The sequence below is a fragment of the Syzygium oleosum genome, unplaced genomic scaffold (assembly GCF_021117445.2).
Source record: "Syzygium oleosum isolate NSW1041296 unplaced genomic scaffold, Sole_v2.1 Sole_v2.09, whole genome shotgun sequence".
Classification (NCBI taxonomy): Eukaryota; Viridiplantae; Streptophyta; class Magnoliopsida; order Myrtales; family Myrtaceae; genus Syzygium; species Syzygium oleosum.
In genome coordinates, this window is record NW_026607493.1 from 4,800,913 (window position 1) to 4,823,031 (window position 22,119).

General features: G+C 43.1%; 2 protein-coding genes across 2 annotated transcripts; both read right to left on the reverse strand.

Moving 5' to 3' along the window:
* Positions 1-586: 586 nt before the first annotated feature.
* LOC130138928 (NAC domain-containing protein 19-like) lies at positions 587-14,930 on the reverse strand. Its single transcript, XM_056314525.1, has 2 exons — positions 14,529-14,930; positions 587-1,159 (listed from the first exon to the last, which is right to left on the reverse strand). The coding sequence occupies exons 1-2, from the start codon at positions 14,928-14,930 to the stop codon at positions 587-589; spliced, it is 975 nt and encodes a 324-aa protein (XP_056170500.1).
* A 3,669-nt stretch (positions 14,931-18,599) lies between these two features.
* LOC130138929 (NAC domain-containing protein 72-like) lies at positions 18,600-20,090 on the reverse strand. Its single transcript, XM_056314526.1, has 2 exons — positions 19,689-20,090; positions 18,600-19,148 (listed from the first exon to the last, which is right to left on the reverse strand). Exons 1-2 carry the CDS (start codon positions 20,088-20,090, stop codon positions 18,600-18,602), a joined length of 951 nt encoding a protein of 316 aa, XP_056170501.1.
* Between the last annotated feature and the right edge of the window lie 2,029 nt (positions 20,091-22,119).

Sequence of the window (22,119 nt, forward strand, 5' to 3'; positions counted from 1 at the left end):
ATGCCAGATGAAATGCCATAACCTAATTCACTTAAGTGACAACCTTGAATCATACATGTGTCAAAATTTCAACATGAAACTTGCATATGAATGATATGATTGACTTGTACACAACATACCCAATGAAATGCCAAAACCAAATTCACTTAAGTTTGTCACTGATTTCAGGTGTACTTTGAGTGTGATTCTATGTGTCTTATGAGATTTCACCTTTTTGGCTTGTACGTAGAGCTAATCATCAATGAGAGTTAACTATAATAATAATAATAGTGAGGAGGAGGAGAATCGCCGGACTAGGTAGTTTGCCTTTTTATTGAGAACTCTTGATATAAATTCGATCTTGAGGTATAGCATTGAATAATAACATATTGTTTGATGAGAATGTACTGAATGGAGAATGAATAACAATGGAACGGGATACTTTTCAGTGTAATCAACATCAAAATATGTAATTGGGATTCGAATGAAACATGTTAGCACTTATGAATGTTGCAAAATCACATCATCCAATATTCATCGATTGTAAGAGTTAATTCAGTTCTTGCAATGGACTATTTACATATTCTCGTAGATCTTTGCCGAACGATTACTCGAGTGCTTCTACCATCAAAGGGGCGAACTCTGATGCGGTAACATCACGTGCTAGAGGCCATTCACCTGGTACGAAGATGTCTTCAAGGTCCTCCCAGCCATTTGTCCAATCGAGATTGATGTGGTCAAGAAACCATTGAGAACTGTCATCGTCGTAAGTATTCTCTTCCGTGATTGGAAACGCAGGTGAATTTGCGTTTCCACCGGATGTCGCGATGCCCATGAAGCTTTGCTCGATTGGCCTTCGTTCACTTACGAAACCCCCATTATTGAACACTGGCTGTGCACTGATTGCTAAGCACGGTTGAGATGCCAAAGTCGAGAATTCCCCCTCTGAACCTGTGCAATACCATGGTTGCCGATCAACATGAGGATATGAAAAGAGAGACATTGTTTCCGATGGTTCCATGTTGATGTCTTGGTGAGGCACATCGATGTTGCGGTTGAAGTCGGAAGATTCGTTGAGTCGGTGATCTTCTCGGGTTCTGACCGGCATGCTTAGGAAAATCGTAGTGCCTTGTTTTTTGCCGCTTTCTTCCTTCTTGAATCGGATTTTACATAGAACAATCTGCAATTTTACATACCAAAGGAAACACCAAGGCGTTAAGAAATTTATGAATTTTTCCAGCAAATATAGCTGGGAGAATAGTATCTAAACATGTTAGATGAATGCATTATGCTAAACATGGTTTTCAAAGAATTAAAAACGAGAACAAAAAGATGACGAGTTTGGCTTTCACGATTTACTCACCTGATGAAACCCTAGGATATAGAAGCGGCACTATTCTAATTCTACGGGTACACTAGCGTACACAATATTATAAGAATAATTCTAACATGACAAAGGCTAAGATATATTGATTGTACAATGTCGCGACCGAACTCCCGAGCCCTTTTTAAACAACATGCAAAAAAAGGGGGGCTCGCCTGGTACGTGCTAAGTCTAGGTTCGGGACTTAACTCGGGCTCTCCCAAGCCCATACCATATCGCGACTTAAGGTTTAAGTGTTTAATATGCAAGTGGTTTATATCAAGGAGTCGCCACTAATCGATTTGGGGTGGGTCGATTAGAAACCCAAATAGGGTGATGGGAGAATCACCCTATTCCTACGAACCAGAGATTAAATGAGTTCGGGGACTTGGTTACACTAGTTGGATAACTAATGCCCTTTCGGTACCATTTTACCCTGTTCATTTCTGAAAACATTTGTCAGGCAATTTGGATTGATTTTAGGACCTTTCTCCTAATATGTGAGGTGATCAAACGAGTGCACAATCAGGAACGATTAGCAGTCAGGAACACAGCAATTCATGCAGCCTAAGGTTCTAACCCTAACTAAGTCAGATGACATTCAAAAACACAACAGCTCATGCAATTGTATTAAAACATGCATAACAATACAACGGTAATAAAAACTAACATGCAAAATATTACCGCGCAATCCTAGGCTTATCTAATTTAAACATGGTAAATTATGCATAATAATGCTACAATAAATTAAACACTTAGATAAAAAAAAAAAAAAAAAAAAAAAATTTAATTAAAAAAATTTTTTCGGAAAAAAATAATAATAATAATAATACAGAAGAAGAAAAAAAAATTTTTAATAAAATTTTTTTTTTTTTTAAAAATTTTTTAATTTTTTAATTTTTTTAAATTTTTAATTTTTTAAATAAAATAAAATAAAAATAAAAAAAATATAATATTAACCTAAGTCGGATCAGGCCGGATCATGAATCCGACCGGGGCGTTGACTCGGGTCGGATCTGGCGATCCGGTCGGTTGGAACCGACCCGAGTCAACGGATCCGACCCGGGCGTTGACTCGGGTCGGATCTGCTGATCCGGGTCGGTTGGAACCGACCCGAGTCAACGGATCCGACCCGGGCGTTGACCCGGGTCGGATCTACTGATTCGGGTCGAATCCGACCCGGATTCACAGACCCGCGGGGAGAGAAACGCCGGCAGAGCCAAAATTGGCCGTCCGCCGGCCGACCCAGACCAAATCCGCCGCGGTTTTCACCTCCTGGAACACCCACTAAGCTCCTTCAGTCACCCAACTCGCCGTCCGGCCACGCACTCGCCGGCCGGCGACCAAAATCAAACCTGTTTCACTGGGGCGTTTCGTCGAACACCTGGCGTGCGCAGAAACAACGAAGGATTTCGACCTCTCCGGCGACTCGGACGGCTCCGGCGGCCTTGGTTCGCCTCCAACGGTGAGCGAGGGCCACGGGACCAAGCGTCGGTATGGGCCGGGATTCGCACGAAACGGCCGGCGCGAGTCCCGGCCCAACCACGCCGGAAAACAGGGGAAAACAGAGGCGGTTCTCGGCCGGGAGAGACTCACCGGTCGACGGCGCGTCAGGGCGGCTTTCCGGCTGCTCCGTGGGCGACGGTGACACTGCTGGTTCTCCTTCTTGCTCTGGCGAGCTCTCGGTTCTCTCTCTCTCCCTGTTTTCTCTCGGTGCTCTTTTTCTCTCTCTCTGTTTTTCTCTCAAAAACCGCCCCTGGCTCGGCCGCCGGAGGTTACGCGCAACGGCGAGGCTGACTGAGGCTCCCTGTTCACTCTGTCTTCTCTCGAATTCGCTCAATTTCTCTGGGTCTCTCTCACGGCTTCTCTGTTCTCTCTCTGCTCAAATCGACCGAGAAAAAACCGCCCCTCTCTCTCCTCTCTCTGGTCTGTATATTCGACGACGACGACGCCATTCTCTGCTCCATTCAATGCTCTGCACCGGCCTCTGCTCCTACCAAGACTTTCGCGGCCATTAGGCCGGGTGCGGAAGGGGGCCGGTCTGTGAGGACGCGAGAGAGAGAAGAAGAGAGAGAGAGGAGCTCGAGAGATAGGGAAGACGGAGCGGCCTTAATGGCCGGTCCTCGTGGCGTGTTCCCGGCCTCCTCGGCCAGGATGACGACGATGAGGAGCGGCGCCGCCGTGCGTCACGCCCGGTCGCGCACGGGGAGAACGGGGAGGAGAGAAGCGGCCGCGAGGAGAAGGAAGAGAGGAAGGGGTTGGGCCGGGCCAGGCCCAGTCCGCGCGGAGGAAAAAAAGGAAACGGGCTGGGCCCGCGCAGAAGGAAAGAGAAAAAAGAAAAAAGAAAAAGGAAGAAAAAGGGCCGGGTCGGCCCGGCCCATTTGGCCGAATCGATTTCGAAATTTTTTTTTTTTTTTTAAACTTTTAAGAAAATATGCTCTAATAGGCCTTATTAATGCACATATGCCTAATGTCTATATGCAATGCATTTAAATAGAAATATTTTTTTGTTTTAGGAATTAAAGAAAATTAATTCCTAAATTTTGTGTAATTAATTTTGGGCAAATTAAAAATAGGTGTCAACAGCTGCCCCTCTTTGAAGGTGAGCTCGCAGAGATTGAGCTCGCAGAGGTTACGTTTAAAGATAAAATGGCACCTAAATTTGGCCCATGCATGTTGAATGAATGTTATTTTTGGCGAGACCGGAGTCCCATTTTTATGATGCGATATAAAATGATGCATGCTAAAGCAAATAAAAATATACCTGGGGCTACTTACCTTGCCGAAGGGTAGAGTAATTCCAGATAGTTGATATTGTGTGTCGAGGACCCGAACCTGTCTTCGGTCGCCTTGACGGAAAAAATGGTTTGTCTAGGACCCGAACCTATCTTCGGTCGCCTTGACGGGGATTGTTTTTGTCTGTCTAGGACTCGAACCTTTCTTCGGTCGCCTTGGTAGTGGATTTTGTTTTGATAAAGTACACAGGGGTCCTCGCCAGAGGATTTGATGGTTTGCACTGGTGGGTCCTCGCCCGGCGGGTCTTGAAAAGGCTCAAGCGATGAGCACACAGGGGTCCTCGCCAGAGGATTTGATGGTTTGCTGGTGGGTCCTCGCCGGCGGGTCTTGAAAAGCTCAAGCGATGAGCACTGGGGTCTCGCCAGAGGATTTGTTGGTTTGCTGGTGGGTCCTCGCCCGAGGTCTTGAAAAGCTCAAGCGATGAGCACACGGGGGTCTCGCCGAGGATTTGTTGGTTTGCTGGTGGGTCCTCGCCGCGGGGTCTTGAAAAGCTCAAGCGATGAGCACACAGGGGTCTCGCCAGAGGATTTGTTGGTTTGCTGGTGGGTCCTCGCCGGCGGGTCTTGAAAAGCTCAAACGATGAGCACCTGGGGGTCCTCGCCCGAGGATTTGTTGGTTTGCCTGGTGGGTCCTCGCCAGCAGGTCTTGAAAAGCTCAAACGATGAGCACCTGGGGGTCCTCGCCCGAGGATTTGTTGGTTTGCCTGGTGGGTCCTCGCCAGCAGGTCTTGAAAAGGCTCAAACGATGAGCACCTGGGGGTCCTCGCCCGAGGATTTGATGTGAACATGGGGGTCAGTCCCATGCTCAGGAGGGTGAACAACGGGGTCAATCCGATGTTCAGAGGGTGAACAACGGGGTCAATCCGATGTTCAGAGGGTGAACAAAGGGGTCAATCCGATGTTCGGTTGGTGAACAACGGGAGTCACTCCGTGTTCGGAGGGTGAACAACGGGGTGACTCCGATGTTCAAAGGGTACCATAACAATCGTAGGTACATGGATTTTGGAATCGAGGCATGGGTAAAATGTACTTACTGGGCACGTTCTGCCTCTTGGGCGTGTCTCTGTCGGACAATTTTTTTTTTTTTTTTTTTGTGCAAAGACATACGTATTCATCGGAGAAATAGACAACTGAGGCTATTCTTGAATATCGTATGAATTATCTTGACCAGCTGGTCAAGATGCTTTTTTCTTTTTTCAAAGGAATACCCGGTTTACCTTCTGGGTAGTTTGAAAAGAAAACTGATGAAATACCTGGGAATTCTTACCCGGAGGTTTGATGTATCATCTGCTGAATACCCGACCTTTTTCAGGGCTTCTCTCTTAGAATGATAATGAGGGCTTCTCCAGTGCCCGAATTTTCGTGTTCTATCACTGAGGATTAGAACTTTGAGCTGTCAAAGAGGGTTAGCACAAACATGCATGCATTCATCAAGGATAGACAAGCTAGGCTATCCCAGAATGTGTATTTGAAAGTTCATGCATGATGATTTCGCCATGTTTGCATCACCAAACATCCACTGAGGGTCAATCAAAACAATATTCACTCGGGAGGTGGACTTCTCAAGATGCTGAACGAGGGATTCTCAGTCAGAAGGGACTTTCCACTCGCTCTCGTTGAAAAGGGTTATTTGTCCCGTCCATTAATGCGGGAACATCGAAAACACTCAATCTGGATCGTTATCGGATCCGCAAGGGTCCAGGTTTTCCATAAGCGGTACACGCTGCCAATCTGAAGGTCTTCTTCGGGTCGTAATGCGAGGCTTGGTCAATGGCTTAATGAAGGTATTTGTTCAAGTCAATGCCATGAAAGAAAATATTACGCAATCATCTCCGGGTTTACAAGTCAAGAACCCTGCAAAACGAGATAGAAATAATCTTGCTCGCACTTCCTCGAGCGTTGTTTATAAACATTTGAAATTCCACGTTAATTCAAGCGTCCTAGTCAGAAGAGACTTCCTGAGGGACGTAACGTGGGCTCGGTTCACAGGTTGAGAAACGAAAGGATCGTTAGGCTCAAAGATGTGTGTAAGGGTGAGAGTTGGTGATCATCTTGGCATTGTCACCAGCCTTTTTCTCCACCGTCGGGACTCTTTTGGAAAACTCCCTGGGTAATCCCTTGTTTTAGCTTCTTTGACAACTTTTTCTTGAGAAGCTTCTGCGTCCAGCATTTTCCTGGATACCATTCTATCTCTGGGACAGATCTTTGTCAAGACAGAGTTCCTAAAGTAGGAATTTGTATCGAAGAAGAACTCAAGTTTAACCCTTTGGGGTCGTCTTTTCATCGTTTTTCTTCTTCTCCTTTTTCTTTTTCTTTGTTTTTTATTCATGGGCATTGGCCTTGCTTTTACCGGGCACTTCGCTTTTTCATGCCCCTAGTTTTCAGCATTTTTTTGCTGCTCTTTTGGTATTGTCAGGACTAGCCTAAACAAGTTTGAGCAGAACAATGTTATTAGGCTCTTGGAGTCTTCATCTTGATTCGGTACTTCGGACCCTGATGCTCAAGCTGTGGTGACTTTTGCCTTGCCCCAGTGTAGGGGATGATCACCAACTGGGTTGGTACGAAATGAAATCGCCGGCTCAATTGGGCTAGCAAGGGATATGAGTGTATGGGATAGAAGAAGAACCGCTCTTCGTCATCCTAGGGTACTTAAATTATTGTGAGAGTTCATCTGCAATAAAAACACTCAAAGATTAATGCAAGTGAGAGCAAGAAAATTTCTATTCATCTTTTTCACCTTGTGAGAGCTGTTGCAGCTGATGATCATAGAAAATTTTAGATATTACAAACTCCTCATCCTTTCCTGTCTTGCTCAGTGACAACATCACTGTTATCAATAAGATATTGGCATTTTGGACAGGCTTTAGTTTGCTGCTTCTCTCTTGACAAAGCCCTCTTAGCCTCGACTGTTCAGCCGTCGATGGTGTGCTTGTCTTGGAGGACCCTGTCGAGGACCGCCGGATCCGTAAGGACGACAAGGCCGAAACCATGGGAGTAGTGATCGAAAGGGAGGGACGCTCCTCTTGCTCCCTCTGAATTTGAATTCTCCCTGTGATGCTGATTTACCTCAAGCTGCCCCAATGTGGGGTGGTTCTTGACAGGGGTGATTTAAAAAGAACCTCCAAGTGTATGGGCTCAAATGGTCAAGCAAAGGATTAATGGTAGTGTATGGGGCAGAGAAATGAACTGCCTCTCGTCATTTTGGCTACCGTACCTTATGCGAGAAATCTCTTTACCTTGTAGAAGTGAAACCTTTTTGCTCATCTTGCAAGGGTTTGGTACTTGAGAATGTGTTTAGGCTAAGGATTGCCTCTCATCATCCTGAGACACCTCGTTCAATACATCGGAGCAGTTCGACACCATTCGTCGAATTGTCCAGATTTTCACAGGGAATTGGTGAATTAAACAGGTAAAATTACCATGCGAAATTCCTTCCAATAGACATGCAATGCACTTGGGGGAAGGTTAAGCATTTATTTGCTTTAACATGTTTCCTCCTCCTTTGTTTCTTTGTACTCGTATGAGAGAATTTTTTAGAGAAAGAGATACTTACCTATGCTGCAACAGTAGGGCAAACCTGCAAGGTAATGAGAAAGACCGTGTTAATGAACGGCTCTTTGAGGGACAGGAATTGGGAACGATACCACATTACCCTTCGTGATTCCCTTCATTTGAAATTAAATTGGCAACTCCTTGAGTTTCCTCGGATGTTGAGAATTCCCTCCTAACAAAAACAGGAGCTTATGTTAGAAATGAGAGGATTGAGGGTAAATTAAGAACGATACAGATTACCCTTCTTCCATTTTGCCTTCAAAGCTAGCGGAGTCTTTTCTCCTCTTTACTTTGTTCAGCCTTCTCTGTCTCAGTCTGCTCCTCCATACTCTTGGTCATGAAGCTCAAATGAGATCCTCTATAATTAGGGGTGCTTCCGAATAGAGGGCTCTATCGTTAGCGCATGCTATGTCAATGCGGTCCCGGCATGTTGAGGAGTTTCTTGTAAATGCTTTGATTCTTGACTGCACAAGGCATGTGCAATTGCTTGCATGGGGATCTTCGCAGCAAAGCTAATCTCTGCTTTAAAGGTCTTTGACGAACATGGGCATGACTACCATCGAGACTTCTGTGGTTGTCAGGATCTGCCTTGACGCCATTTTGTCATATGCAAAGTCCTTTCCAGTTGCTTGTACAATGAGTATTCTTTACTCAATTTTGTCCTATGTAAAAGGAAGAGATATGTCATTTCTATGCTAAAGTGAATGAACTTTAGGAACGAAATACACCCTTTTTGATGAACTGGGAGATCGCATGCCCCCTAGTCTACTCTTCCAATTAAGCACTTCTTCGTCATGTTTCATTCGAGAGGTCCCGGCATTGGTGCTCTATCCGGCTCGCTAGCACGTCAGAGTTTAGCATGTTCCCCAGTTCATTATCTGCAAAAGAAAAGGGAAGGAATGTCATTTCCAAATTTTGTTAAGGAATAAGACATACCTTTTTCTTTCAAAAAGGGTAATCTTTTCTTGATCTGCCCCCGACTTTTGTACAAAATGATGTTCCGCTCATCATGGAGTCAAGGAATGCTTAGCATTCTATTTGACTTTCTGGGGCTGATATCACCCACCGGTAGTAATGAAATTTGCCCCATGTTTCATTTGAAGGTTGGATGATCTTCGCTTGGACTGCTCCTATCAGATGAGTTGGTCCGCGATCATTACCAGGGGCTGATGTGCTCTTCAGTTTGTGTCATTTCCAAATGTCCCTTTCGTAATAATAAATCAAAAAGGAGTATGCTCTGAGACATGAAGTGAGCGAGTTAGAAAGACAAACAGGTCTATGAGCATGCATGCTTTTTCACCACCGTTCTTTTCGCCCTTTTGAAAAATGATAAAACGTTTGTTTTATTTTCAAAAGTTTAGAAACGAGGGAGCATGAGGAAGCCCGGGCCTCAGAACACTTTCCTTTACATGGCTGGATATCATCAACGGGCCGGTTTGGAGTACTTCCTCAGGCCCTCAAAACAAAACAATTGTAATTCTTTTGAATAATTCAGGCGAATTACATTTGTTGGAATGGAAATTGCAATACTAAAATTCCAAGCATAATTACAAATTCAGAAAACTGGGAATTCTAGAAAACAGCTGAGACTTTAGAAAGCAAGAAAAGCTCCCAAGTATGGGAGGATTCAAACTATTAAATATGCCTCTATTCTAAGGGAGGAAAATTGAGTCTACAGTTTACTCAATGACGACATCCGCGCCTCCTGCTTGATTGGGTGGTGCATTGTGGAATGAAAGCATCTTTGCATCCAATAATTTCTGGACCTTATTTTTCAGGACGACACAGTCATTGACGGAATGTCCCATTTCACCCAAATGATATTCACATGCCTCGGAGGGATCGTAGTTGGGGAAACGCTCAGGATTTTCACGCTTTGGCTCTTTAGCAAGCAACCTCTTTTCCAGGAGAATAGGCAGGATCTGAGACATAGGCAAAGGGAGTGGCGTGAACTGCTTTTTGTTATTTCCCCTTTGGGGCGGCTTGCGGCTTGAGACCGGTTGCTGTCCACTGCTTATCTGAATCATTGGGGAAGGACGAACGGTTTGGGTGTATGCAACATCCGCATCTGTCAGGGGTTCTTTCTCCTTCTTCATGTCGAGTTTCTTGCTTGTGGAAGTGGGGTCTGTAAACCACCCCTCACGCAATCCCATTTCGATTCGTTCGCCCACAGGAACAAGACGATTAAGGGATTCAGCAGTGGCACCAACCAGGCGGTGTCTGTATTCATATGAAAGAGACTTTATGAACAATTTCACTTGTTCATGATCAGTGAGTTGTGGGGTAACCTGGGCGGCCAAGTTTCTCCATCTAGTGGCGTACTCTTTGAAGGACTCACTCTTCTTCTTCTCAGCGCGTTCCAGATCGTCACGAGTAAAGGTGACGTCGAGGTTGAATTGATAATGCTTGAGGAATGCATCAGCGGCATCATCCCAAGACTTAAAAGTATCCATATCCTTCGACATATACCATGTCAAGGCTGGTCCCGTCAAACTCGCTTGAAAGGTCTGAATCATAAGGGGTTCATTATCAACGTACTGAGTCATCCGCACATGATACATGTGCAGATGATGTCTGGGGCATGAGGTGCCATCATACTTCTCGAATTCCGGCATCTTGAACTTTTCTGGTACTTTGACCCGTTTGTATATAGACAGGTCAAGTGGGACGGCATTTTGCGGGCCTTGTAGGCTTTTGACATCTCTTCGACCTTTGCAAGGCGTTTGTCTGTTCTGTCATTGGTACGGCTTCAAATTCGGGCTTCTTGACAGCAAGGGAAGCGGATCGTCCTCCAAGCGGGGGCATTTCTATCATCCTTTGCGGAGGCTTTGTCTTTTCCGGTAGACGGTGGTGGTAACACCACTTCAACTGCTGCAGGCGTAGGTGTGAGCTTGCCATGAATGGATTCCACCTGCTTTGTGAGATTTTGGATCGCATTGATGACCATTTTCATCTCATCTTCCATGTTATTGAGGCGGACATTTTCTTCGGCCATTTTTTGTAACTACCTGCGAAAACGCTAATATGAATGAGTATAATGCTCAATAAAGAATCATTCTATGACTTAGTCATATTATTATTGCGTATTTTCTTTATTTGCAAAGAAAAAATAAGCAAAAAGGGTTTTTATTAATATTAACATTACAGGCGGCGTCCCGGGTTCGAACCCCGGTCGCCTCGGACCGTGATTGCTCATCCCCGGATACCCTTGGGCCGAAGGCCGCGATGGTGTCATTCAGGGGCAAAAAATTTTATTTAAAGCATAAAAAACGGCCCGAGTTATATTAACATTTGTACAACCCAAAAACATTTTTACAGGAGATAACCAAAATCCCTGAACATAATTACTAGGAAATATAAAAGACAGAGGCTTTTAACAAAGGGTGCCCTTCCCGGATACTCATTTTATAAACGATGGGGAAATCACGGTCTCTCGGAGGCGCTTATTTTTACGGACAAGCTCCGCAATAAGCGTATCCCTGGTATATAGACTGCAATCAACGGGTGGCCTAACAGTAACAAATCAATTGAATAAGTAGGCCATATATATATATAAAAAATGAGAAGGGATAGAATATATACCTTTCCTTGAACCATGGCAATCGCAACAACATGCACATGAGAAGTGAGGTTCGATTTCTATCTAGACTGGCTCAGCAACATGAATTTAAAAGGGTGCCTGACCGTCGCAGTCTCGCGTTGGTGTCAAGTCCTTTTAACCTCGGCCAAATCGAAAGGAATATCTTATAGTCACGCGAATAGCGGCTAAAGATACTTCTTTACGATTTTTAGAAATAAATTTCGGGGAAAAGAAAGGCAACCTCTACATCGCGGACTCGCGTTCGAGGTCGTATCTTTCTTAACACCATCCTAAGATGCCCTATCGCGGCCCAGGTCCGGCAGCGTGGTTGTGTGTGCAACGGTGTAGTGCTAAATCATTAAAGCATGCACAACAAATTATAAACAATCAATTCGAACCTGCAAGACAAATAACACCTTAATGTCAGGATCATACCTGAAGTCCTTGCTGTCAAACAAAAATTATTTTGAACAGGATAAAAATTTTTGGCTTAAGTCCACTTTGAAAAAAAAAAAAAAACAAGTCCCAGTGAGTCGCCGATCTGTCGCGACCGAACTCCCGAGCCCTTTTTAAACAACATGCAAAAAAGGGGGCTCGCTCTGGTACGTGCTAAGTCTAGGTTCGGGACTTAACTCGGGCTCTCCCAAGCCCATACCATATCGCGACTTAAGGTTTAAGTGTTTAATATGCAAGTGGTTTATATCAAGGAGTCGCCACTAATCGATTTGGGGTGGGTCGATTAGAAACCCAAATAGGGTGATGGGAGAATCACCCTATTCCTACGAACCAGAGATTAAATGAGTTCGGGGACTTGGTTACACTAGTTGGATAACTAATGCCCTTTCGGTACCATTTTACCCCTGTTCATTTCTGAAAACATTTGTCAGGCAATTTGGATTGATTTTAGGACCTTTCTCCTAATATGTGAGGTGATCAAACGAGTGCACAATCAGGAACGATTAGCAGTCAGGAACACAGCAATTCATGCAGCCTAAGGTTCTAACCCTAACTAAGTCAGATGACATTCAAAAACACAACAGCTCATGCAATTGTATTAAAACATGCATAACAATACAACGGTAATAAAAACTAACATGCAAAATATTACCGCGCAATCCTAGGCTTATCTAATTTAAACATGGTAAATTATGCATAATAATGCTACAATAAATTAAACACTTAGATAAAAAAAAAAAAAAAAAAAAAAAATTTAATTAAAAAAATTTTTTCGGAAAAAAATAATAATAATAATAATACAGAAGAAGAAAAAAAAAATTTTTAATAAAAAAAAAAAATTTTTTAATTTTTTTAATTTTTTTAAATTTTTAATTTTTTAAATAAAATAAAATAAAAATAAAAAAAAATATAATATTAACCGGGTCGGATCCGACCCGGGTCAACGGATCCGACCCGGGCGTTGACTCGGGTCGGATCTGCTGATCCGGGTCGGTTGGAACCGACCCGAGTCAACGGATCCGCCCCGGGCGTTGACTCGGGTCGGATCTGCTGATCCGGGTCGGTTGGAACCGACCCGAGTCAACGGATCCGACCCGGGCGTTGACCCGGGTCGGATCTACTGATTCGGGTCGAATCCGACCCGGATTCACAGACCCGCGGGGAGAGAAACGCCGGCGGAGCCAAAATTGGCCGTCCGCCGGCCGACCCAGACCAAATCCGCCGCGGTTTTCACCTCCTGGAACACCCACTAAGCTCCTTCAGTCACCCAACTCGCCGTCCGGCCACGCACTCGCCGGCCGGCGACCAAAATCAAACCTGTTTCACTGGGGCGTTTCGTCGAACACCTGGCGTGCGCAGAAAACAACGAAGGATTTCGACCTCTCCCGGCGACTCGGACGGCTCCGACGGCCTTGGTTCGCCTCCAACGGTGAGCAGGGACCGGGACCGACGTCGGTATGGGCCGGGATTCGCACGAAACGGCCGGCGCGAGTCCCGGCCCAACCACGCCGGAAAACAGGGGAAAACAGAGGCGGTTCTCGGCCGGGAGAGACTCACCGGTCGACGGCGCGTCAGGGCGGCTTTCCGGCTGCTCCGTGGGCGACGGTGACACTGCTGGTTCTCCTTCTTGCTCTGGCGAGCTCTCGGTTCTCTCTCTCTCCCTGTTTTCTCTCGGTGCTCTTTTTCTCTCTCTCTGTTTTTCTCTCAAAAACCGCCCCTGGCTCGGCCGCCGGAGGTTACGCGCAACGGCGAGGCTGACTGAGGCTCCCTGTTCACTCTGTCTTCTCTCGAATTCGCTCAATTTCTCTGGGTCTCTCTCACGGCTTCTCTGTTCTCTCTCTGCTCAAATCGACCGAGAAAAAACCGCCCCTCTCTCTCCTCTCTCTGGTCTGTATATTCGACGACGACGACGCCATTCTCTGCTCCATTCAATGCTCTGCACCGGCCTCTGCTCCTACCAAGACTTTCGCGGCCATTAGGCCGGTGCAGAGGGGGGGCCGATTCTGTGAGGACGCAGAGAGAGAAGGAGAGAGAGAGGGAGCTCGAGAGATAGGGAAGACGGGACTGGCCTTAATGGCCAGTCCCTGTGGCGTGTTCCCCCGGCCTCCTCTGACCGGATGACGACGATGAGGAGCGGCGCCGCCGTGCGTCACGCTTCGGTCGCGCACAGGGGAGAACAGGGGAGGAGAGAGCGACCGGCGAGGGAGAAGGAAGAGAGGAAGGGGTTGGGCCGGGCCAGGCCCAGTCCGCGCGGAGGAAAAAAGGAAACGGGCTGGGCCCGCGCAGAAGGAAAGAGAAAAAAGAAAAAGGAAGAAAAAGGGCCGGGTCGGCCCAGCCCCGACCCGGCCCGAATCGATTTCGAAATTTTTTTTTTTTTTTTTTTAAACTTTTAAGAAAATATGCTCTAATAGGCCTTATTAATGCACATATGCCTAATGTCTATATGCAATGCATTTAAATAGAAATATTTTTTTGTTTTAGGAATTAAAGAAAATTAATTCCTAAATTTTGTGTAATTAATTTTGGGCAAATTAAAAATAGGTGTCAACATACAAATATATTATGATTCACTTGGCTTTCAAAATTTAAATCTAAAAAGAAAATAATTAGCTTCCTGAATATCTTATGTAAAATAACTCAATTGTTGTAATGGAAAAAGTTCCACCAAGATTCAAAGGTTCATCAGAGGCACCCATACAGTACGTAGACTATCGTCTCTAACAGCCAGCAATTAACTGGAAAACATAAGGTAGGCTTACATCGCAATAAATAAAAGATGGTAGAGCAAGAGAATTCGACTCACTTCTTGTTTAAGCATGGAGTACTCGTGCATGATCCAAGATCCCTTTGCTGCGTTTTCGCGTTCGAAAGACGAGCCGTCTTTCACTTTAAAGTTGAAGTGCTTCTTGTGGCCGACGATATTGCCCTGATGATCTTCGATGTCGGTGGTTTTCACCCCCTTCCAGAACCCCGACCCCGCCGTCCTTTCCGCTCTGGACTTCTTCATCTTGATCTTGGTGAAGACGTACAAGCTCCTGTCCGCGTCCTCGTCGAAGAACTTCCACGGTTCCTTCTCGTACACATCGAACTCGGGGATGAATCTGGAAAACGATAAATCCCCCCTCACCCTATGCGCAAGGTAATAGAAGAAGAGCTGTTCGTCGGACGGAGAAAACCGGTAACCGATGGGGAGCGTATCCGCCATGTTTCCACTCTCTTTCTCTCTCAGGAGCTATCTGAGACTCTTGAATTCGTAAGGGGGATGATCTTATGTTGCTCTCTAAAAACGTTTTTCTTTTTTCTGATCTAATGCTTTCTCTCACGAACTATATAGCCCGATCGAAGGTGACGGTAATGCATAATTGCCGCTGGAGATAATTTCGGAATATGAAAAATAATGTGGTTTTTTTAGTGTAACGATCAACTAAACTAACTTGTATGCAATTTAAACGAACAAAATAAGCGACAAAAATCAGTTAAATATCCCCAAAGTTCAGGTTGAATCTTATCTTCCCCAAAGACGCGCCGTCCTTCCGCCTGGAGACCAATCCTTACATGATCACCAATTGCATTTAAACTTTACAGTTACGTTTTAGTGACTGATTTGCCGACTTTTATTTATACAATATGGAATGAATGCGAAAATCAACTGTCGTCCATAAATGGGAGTTGAAAATGTTAACAACTTATTAAAATTTTATAATGCCTGAGTGAATGGTAAATTTTACCACTTACTCTTACACTAAAAAAAAATAAATATCTTGTCATTACAAGACGAGCATTCACCAATTGAATAAAAATTACGATTTTTTTTTCATTCTCTCTCTACTAGTTGTCGGGCTTTGGGGATGGCCGGTAACCAGCTAAAGGCGATAACTGGTGACGGTTGCCCTCGCCAAATCCGAGGAGGTTAAGCCTTGTTACGGGCCAGTGAGGCCTGGCCTCGTCGGGATCGGGTGAGGGGCAACCTCGCCGGGATCGAGAGAGTCTCGCTTCGCCAGATTTGGTGAGGTCAAGCCTCCCATGAAGTTGGCAAGGTCGCCCCTCATTGGATCTCGGCGAGGGTGACCCTTGTTGGTCTTTGCCTGTGGCTGGTCGCCGGGCGCCAACCATAGCTAAGGCCCAACGACCGGTGAAGGAAGATGGAAAAAAAGAAGGAAAGGAAATGAAAAATATAAAAAAATAAGAAACTGTCCATATCGGCGTCGGTCGTCTGCTAGCCATGTCACGTAGGACGGCTAACACCCACGTCAGCTATTTCCTGTCAAAATTGGATGGATTAGCTACATTGGCAAAATGTCAAAAGGTTTATGACTCAATTGATACAATTGAAATGTTGAAGACTGAATTGACATAAGTGCAATAGGTTTAAGATTTTTTGGTGCTTTTCCTTTAGCTTAGGTTAAATTAGGCCTCTCTTGAGTATTTTACTCTTAACTTTTAAACTTTCCATAATTTTTGCGAAATTCACATTTTGGATTTAATTTAATCCGAGAAATACTTGAAACATTTGGAAATATTCAATTAAAAATGTGAGAAACATCATTAACTTTTTCGTAACTTGTATACTTAAGTTGCACGTGTCATCTTAGTTCCGGGTGAAATGTAAACCTTTCTTTCCATTTGGAGATAACCTTTCACAAATCATTTACCTTTCATTCCGAATGATAACTTGAATTCCTAATGAAAAATTGGGGGCACGAAAGGTTGTTTAACTTCATTCCTTGACCAATAATAACCTTTCACACATCATTTGACACCCAATTTTCCGTAAATATTCTTCATACGTTAACCATTTCTCAAAAATAAAAAAGGAAATCGTTGTGTTGATCAAGAGGATATATTGCAATAAGCTATGATCGGTCGATCACTTTTATTTGGTTAAGCTTTATGTTTTATGGGTAAATATATGAATTACCTAAGAGATTTCGACCTCGTGATACGCACGAGATACAATTTAGTGAAATAAAAATGACATTGTTTTGATTGAAAAATCATTTAATGAGACATTGATGGAGAGTAAATGTGTCAAATAGGTAAAAGTTTGAGATTTTTTATCTCATAAAAAAAGTTTAGGGTAAATGTGTCACAATGGGCATATTTAGAGTTTTTTTTTTTGTAATTTTTTCCCTTTTCTTTTTGGTTGGTGGAGTTCAATAATGAGAATGTCTTAGTCGACGACGGAAGGTAGATTTGCCTTCACACCATCTTTCATTGAGGAAAGATGCAGGGGATATAAAAACCGGTTTATAAATTTGGTTCATAAGTCCTCATTAGATTACGTGGAGCAAATTCGAGTACTAAATATGAGTAAATCACATTTTTTTTTATTTTTTTGGAAAGCCCCTTTTTGAATCTTTAGTTTGTTCTTCTTCTTTTAAAGTGCATACAACATAAATAATATTCAACATCCATCCAAGTTCAAACTCTCATTCAATAAGCTTACACAATTTAATGCTTAGAATTTGCTGCACAAAGAAAAAATGCAATTACTTTTCTTAGGATTTATATCACGAAAAATCCTAAACTGTAATATCTGTGACAAATTTACCTTCCGTTAAATTTCGTAAAATTTTGCCATTACAGTTGCAGACGTGGACAATGCTCAGTGACGTGGCAAGCCACGTGGACGGCGTTCGGTGACATGGCAAACCACATGGAGAGCCACGTGGAATAACTTAGTTTTTTTCAAAATAATAATAACTCAATTGATGTTTATTCAATTAGCTCATGTTCTCTCTTCATTATAACACAAAAAACCTAGCGACAAATAGGGTTCTGTTCATCTTCTCTGACATTCCCTCCGACAAAGTCCCTTCTTCCCATCGCCATTTCCACCTTGCTGGTCGCGGTCTTGAGTTTATTGCATAGGTTTCTTATTGTCAAGGTAGGAAAACGATAGCCCTCTATTTCACGTCGCATTCGAGGCTCTATGTTTCCGAGGACCTCCTCTTTTTCTTTTTTGTTGGATCTCTCAGCCATAACATTCTAATAGCATATCTGGTGGCTTCGCTCATTTTCGGTTTGTGTCAAACTTGGTCTTATGTTTCTATGTCTTGGCCCTAAATGATTTACTGCTTGTCTGCAAATCTCTTTATACGCTTACGTATTGCTCTTGCTTTGTTGGTCATTCGTGTTAGTTCATGCCCTCGTTAGCGTTCGGTGGCTTTCCAACGTTGAATCATACGTGTCAAAATTTTAACATGAAACTTGCACGTGAATGCTATGATTGACTTGTACACAACATGCCGGATGAAATGCCAAAACCAAATTCACTTAAGTGACAACCTTGACTCGTACGTGTGTCAAAATTTTAACATGAAACTTGCATGTGAATGGTATGATTGGCTTATACACAACATACCCGAAGAAATGCCAAAACCAAATTCACTTAAGTTTGTCATTGATTTCGGGTGTACTTTGAGTTTGATTCTACGTGTCTTATGGAGTTCACCTATTTGGCTTGTATGTAGAGCTAATCATCAATGAGAGTTAACTATAATAATAATAATGATGATGATGATGAGGAGGAGGAGGAGGAGAATCGCCGGACTAGTTAGTTTGCCATTTTATATTGAGAACTCTTGATATAAATTCGATCTTGAGGTATAGCATTAAATAATAACATATTGTTTGATGAGAATGGGCAGAATGGAGAATGGAGAATGAATAACAATGGAACGGGATACTTTTCAGTGTAATCAACATCAAAATATGTAATTGGGATTCGAATGAAACATGTTAGCACTTATGAATGTTGCAAAATCACATCATCCAATATTCATCGATTGTAAGAGTTAATTCGGTTCTTGCAATGGACTATTTACATATTCTCGTAGATCTTTGCCGAACGATTACTCGAGTGCTTCTACCATCAAAGGGGCGAACTCGATGCGGTAACATCACATGCTAGAGGCCATTCACCTAGTACGAAGCTGTCTTCGGGGTCCTCCCAGCCATTTGTCCAATCGAGATTGATGTGGTCAAGAAACCATTGAGAACCGTCGTCGTTAGTATTCTCTTCTGTGATTGGAAATGCAAGTGAATTTGCGTTTCCACCGGATGTCGCGATGCCCATGAAGCATTGCTCGATTGGCCTTTGTTCACTTACGAAACCCCTAATATGGAATACTGGTTGTGCACTGATTGCTAAGCACGGTTGAGATGCCAACGTGAAGGATTCCCCCTCTGAACCTGTGCAATACCATGGTTGCCGATCAACATGAGGACCCGAAAAGGGAGACATTGCTTCCGATGGTTCCATGTTGATGTCTTGGTGAGGCACATCGATGTTGCGGTTGAAGTCGGAAGATTCGTTGAGTCGGTGATCTTCTCGAGTTCTGACAGGCATGCTTAGGAAAATCGTAGTGCCTTGTTTTTCCCTGCTTTCTTCCTTCTTGAATCGGATTTTACATAGAACAATCTGCAATTTACATACCAAAGGAAACACTAAGGTGTTAAGAAATTTATGATTTTTTTCTATCAAATAAAGCAGGGAGAATAGGATCTAAACGGATTATATGAGTGCATTCTGCTAAACATGGCTTTCAAAGAATTTAAAACGAGAAAACAAAAAAGATGACCAAATTGGCTTTCACGATTTACTCACCTGTTGAAACCCTAGGATAGAGAAACGGCACTATTATGATTCTACGGGTACAATAGCGTACGCAATATTATAAGAATAATTCTAACATGACAAAGACTAAGATATATTGGTTATACAAATATATTACGGTTCACTTGGCTTTGAAAATTGAATCTAAAAAGAAAATAATCAGCTTTCTGGATTTTATTAGCATTAGGAACCCGAATATCTTATGTAAAATAACGAAACTGTTGTAATGGAAGAACTTCCACCAAGTTTCCAAGGTTCATTAGAGGCACTCATACGGTACGTAGAGACAAGGTAGACGTACATGGCAATAAATTAACGAAGGTAGAACAAGAGAATTTGACTCACTTCTTGCTTAAGCATGGAGTACTCGTGCATGATCCAAGATCCCTTTGCTGCGTTTTCGCGTTCGAAAGACGAGCCGTCTTTCGCTTTAAAGTTGAAGTGCTTCTTGTGGCCGACGATATTGCCCTGATGATCTTCGATGTCGGTGGTTTTCACCCCCTTCCAGAATCCCGACCCCGCCGTCCTTTCCGCTCTGGACTTCTTCATCTTGATCTTGGTGAAGACGTACAAGCTCCTGTCCGCGTTCTCGTCGAAGAACTTCCACGGTTCCTTCTCGTACACGTCGAACTCGGGTATGAATCCGGAAAACGATAAATCCCCTCTCACCCTATGCGCAAGGTAATAGAAGAAGAGTTGTTCGTCGGACGGAGAAAACCGGTAACCGATGGGGAGCGTATCGGCCATGTTTCCTCGCTCTTTCTCTCTGACGAGCTATCTGAGACTCTTGAATTCGTAGGAGGATGATCTTATGTTGCTCTCTAAAAGACTTCTTTCTTTTTCTGATCTAATGCTTTCTCTCACGAACTATAGAGCCCCATCGAAGGTGACGATAATGCATAATTGCTGCTGGAGATAATTTCGGAATATGAAAAATAATGTGTTTTTTTTTAGTGTAACAATCAACTAAACTAACTTGTATGCAATTTAAATGAACAATAGAAGTGAGGAAAACAGTTAAATATCCCAAAAGTTCAGGTTGGATCTTATCTTCCCCAAACACGCGCCGTCCTTCCGCCTGGAGACCAATCCTTACATGATCACCAATTACATTTAAACTTTAACGTTACATTCTAGTAACTGATTTGCCGACTTTTATTTATACAATATGGAATGAATGCGAAAATCAACTGTCGTCCATAAATGGGAGTTGAAAACGTTAACAACTTATTAAAATTTTTCAATGCCTAAGTGAATGGTAAATTTTACCACTTACTCTTACATTAAAAAAAAAAAAACATCCTGTCATTACAAGATGAGCTTTCATCTATTGAATAAAAATTATGATTTTTTTTTCATTCTTTCTCCGCTAGTTGCAGGGCTTTGGAGGTGGCCGGTGACCAGCTAAAGGCGACGACTGGTGAGGGTTGCCCTCACCAAATCCGGGGAGGTTGAGCCTTGTTACAAGCTAGTGAGGCTTGGTCTCGCCGAGATCGGGTGAGGGGTAACCTCGCCGGGATCGGGAGAGTCTCGCTTTGCTAGATCTGGTGAGGTCGAGCCTCCCCTGAAGTTGGCAAGGTCGCCCCTCATTGGATCCCGGCAAGGGTGACCTTGTTGGTCTTTGCCTGTGGCCGACCGCCAAGCGCCAGCTATAGCTAGGGCCCGACGACTAGTGAAGGAAGATGGAAAAAAAAAGAGAAAAGGAAATGAAAAATATATAAAAAAATAATGAACTGTCCACATCAGCGCCGGCTGTCTGCTAGTCGTGCCACGTAAGACAGCTGACACCCATGTCAGCTATTTCCAGTCAAAATTGACTGGATTAGCTACATTGACAAAATGTCAAAAGGGTTATGACTCCATTGGTACAATTGAAATATTTAGGACTGAATTGACATAAGTGCAATAGATTTAAGATTTTTTTGGTGCTTTTCCTAGTGATTCTTAGCTTAGGTTAAATTAGGCCTGTCTTGAGTATTTAACTTTTAACTTTTAAACTTTTCATAATTTTTGTGAAATTCACATTTTGGATTTAATTTAATCCGAGAAATACTTGAAACATTTGGAAATATTCAATTAAGAATGTGAGAAACATCATTAACTTTTTTTGTAACTTCTATGCTTAAGTTGCACCTGTCATCTTAGTTCCGGGTGAAATGTAAACCTTTCTTTCCATTTGGAGATAACCATTTACAAATCATTTACCTTTCATTCCAAATGATAACTTGAATTCCTAATGAAAAATTGGGGGCACGAAAGGTTGTTTAACTTCATTCCTTGACCAATAATAACCTTTTGCACATCATTTGACACCCAATTTTCAGTAAATATTCTTAATACGTTTACCATTTCTCAAAAATAAAAAAGGAAATCCTTGTGTTGATCAAGAAGATATATTGCATTAAACTATGATCGGTGGATCACTTTAATTTGGTTAAGCTTTATGTTTTATGGGGAAATATATGAATTACCTAAGAGATTTCGACCCAGTGAATCTGTGATATGCACAAGATGCAATTTAGTGAAATTAAATGACATTATTTTGGATGAAAAATCATCTAATGAGACATTGATGGAGAGCAAATGTGTCACATTGGTAAAAGTTTAGGATTTTTTATCTCATAAAAGAAGTTCAGGTAAATGTGTCACGATTGGCATATTTTAGAGTTTTTTTTTTGTAATTTTTTCCCTTTTCTTTTTGGATGGTGGAGTTCAATAATGAGAATGTCTTAGTCGACGAAGGAAGGTAGATTTGCTTGCACACCATCTTTCATTG

Excerpts from the sequence above, each read along its gene's own strand:
- LOC130138928 (XM_056314525.1), bottom strand. The coding sequence starts at position 14,930 with ATGGCGGATACGCTCCCCATCGGTTACCGGTTTTCTCCGTCCGACGAA. Across the intron at positions 1,160-14,528 it reads ACTCCATGCTTAAACAAGAA|ATTGTTCTATGTAAAATCCG; the intron begins GTGAGTCGAATT and ends GTAAAATTGCAG.
- LOC130138929 (XM_056314526.1), bottom strand. The coding sequence starts at position 20,090 with ATGGCCGATACGCTCCCCATCGGTTACCGGTTTTCTCCGTCCGACGAA. Across the intron at positions 19,149-19,688 it reads ACTCCATGCTTAAGCAAGAA|ATTGTTCTATGTAAAATCCG; the intron begins GTGAGTCAAATT and ends TGTAAATTGCAG.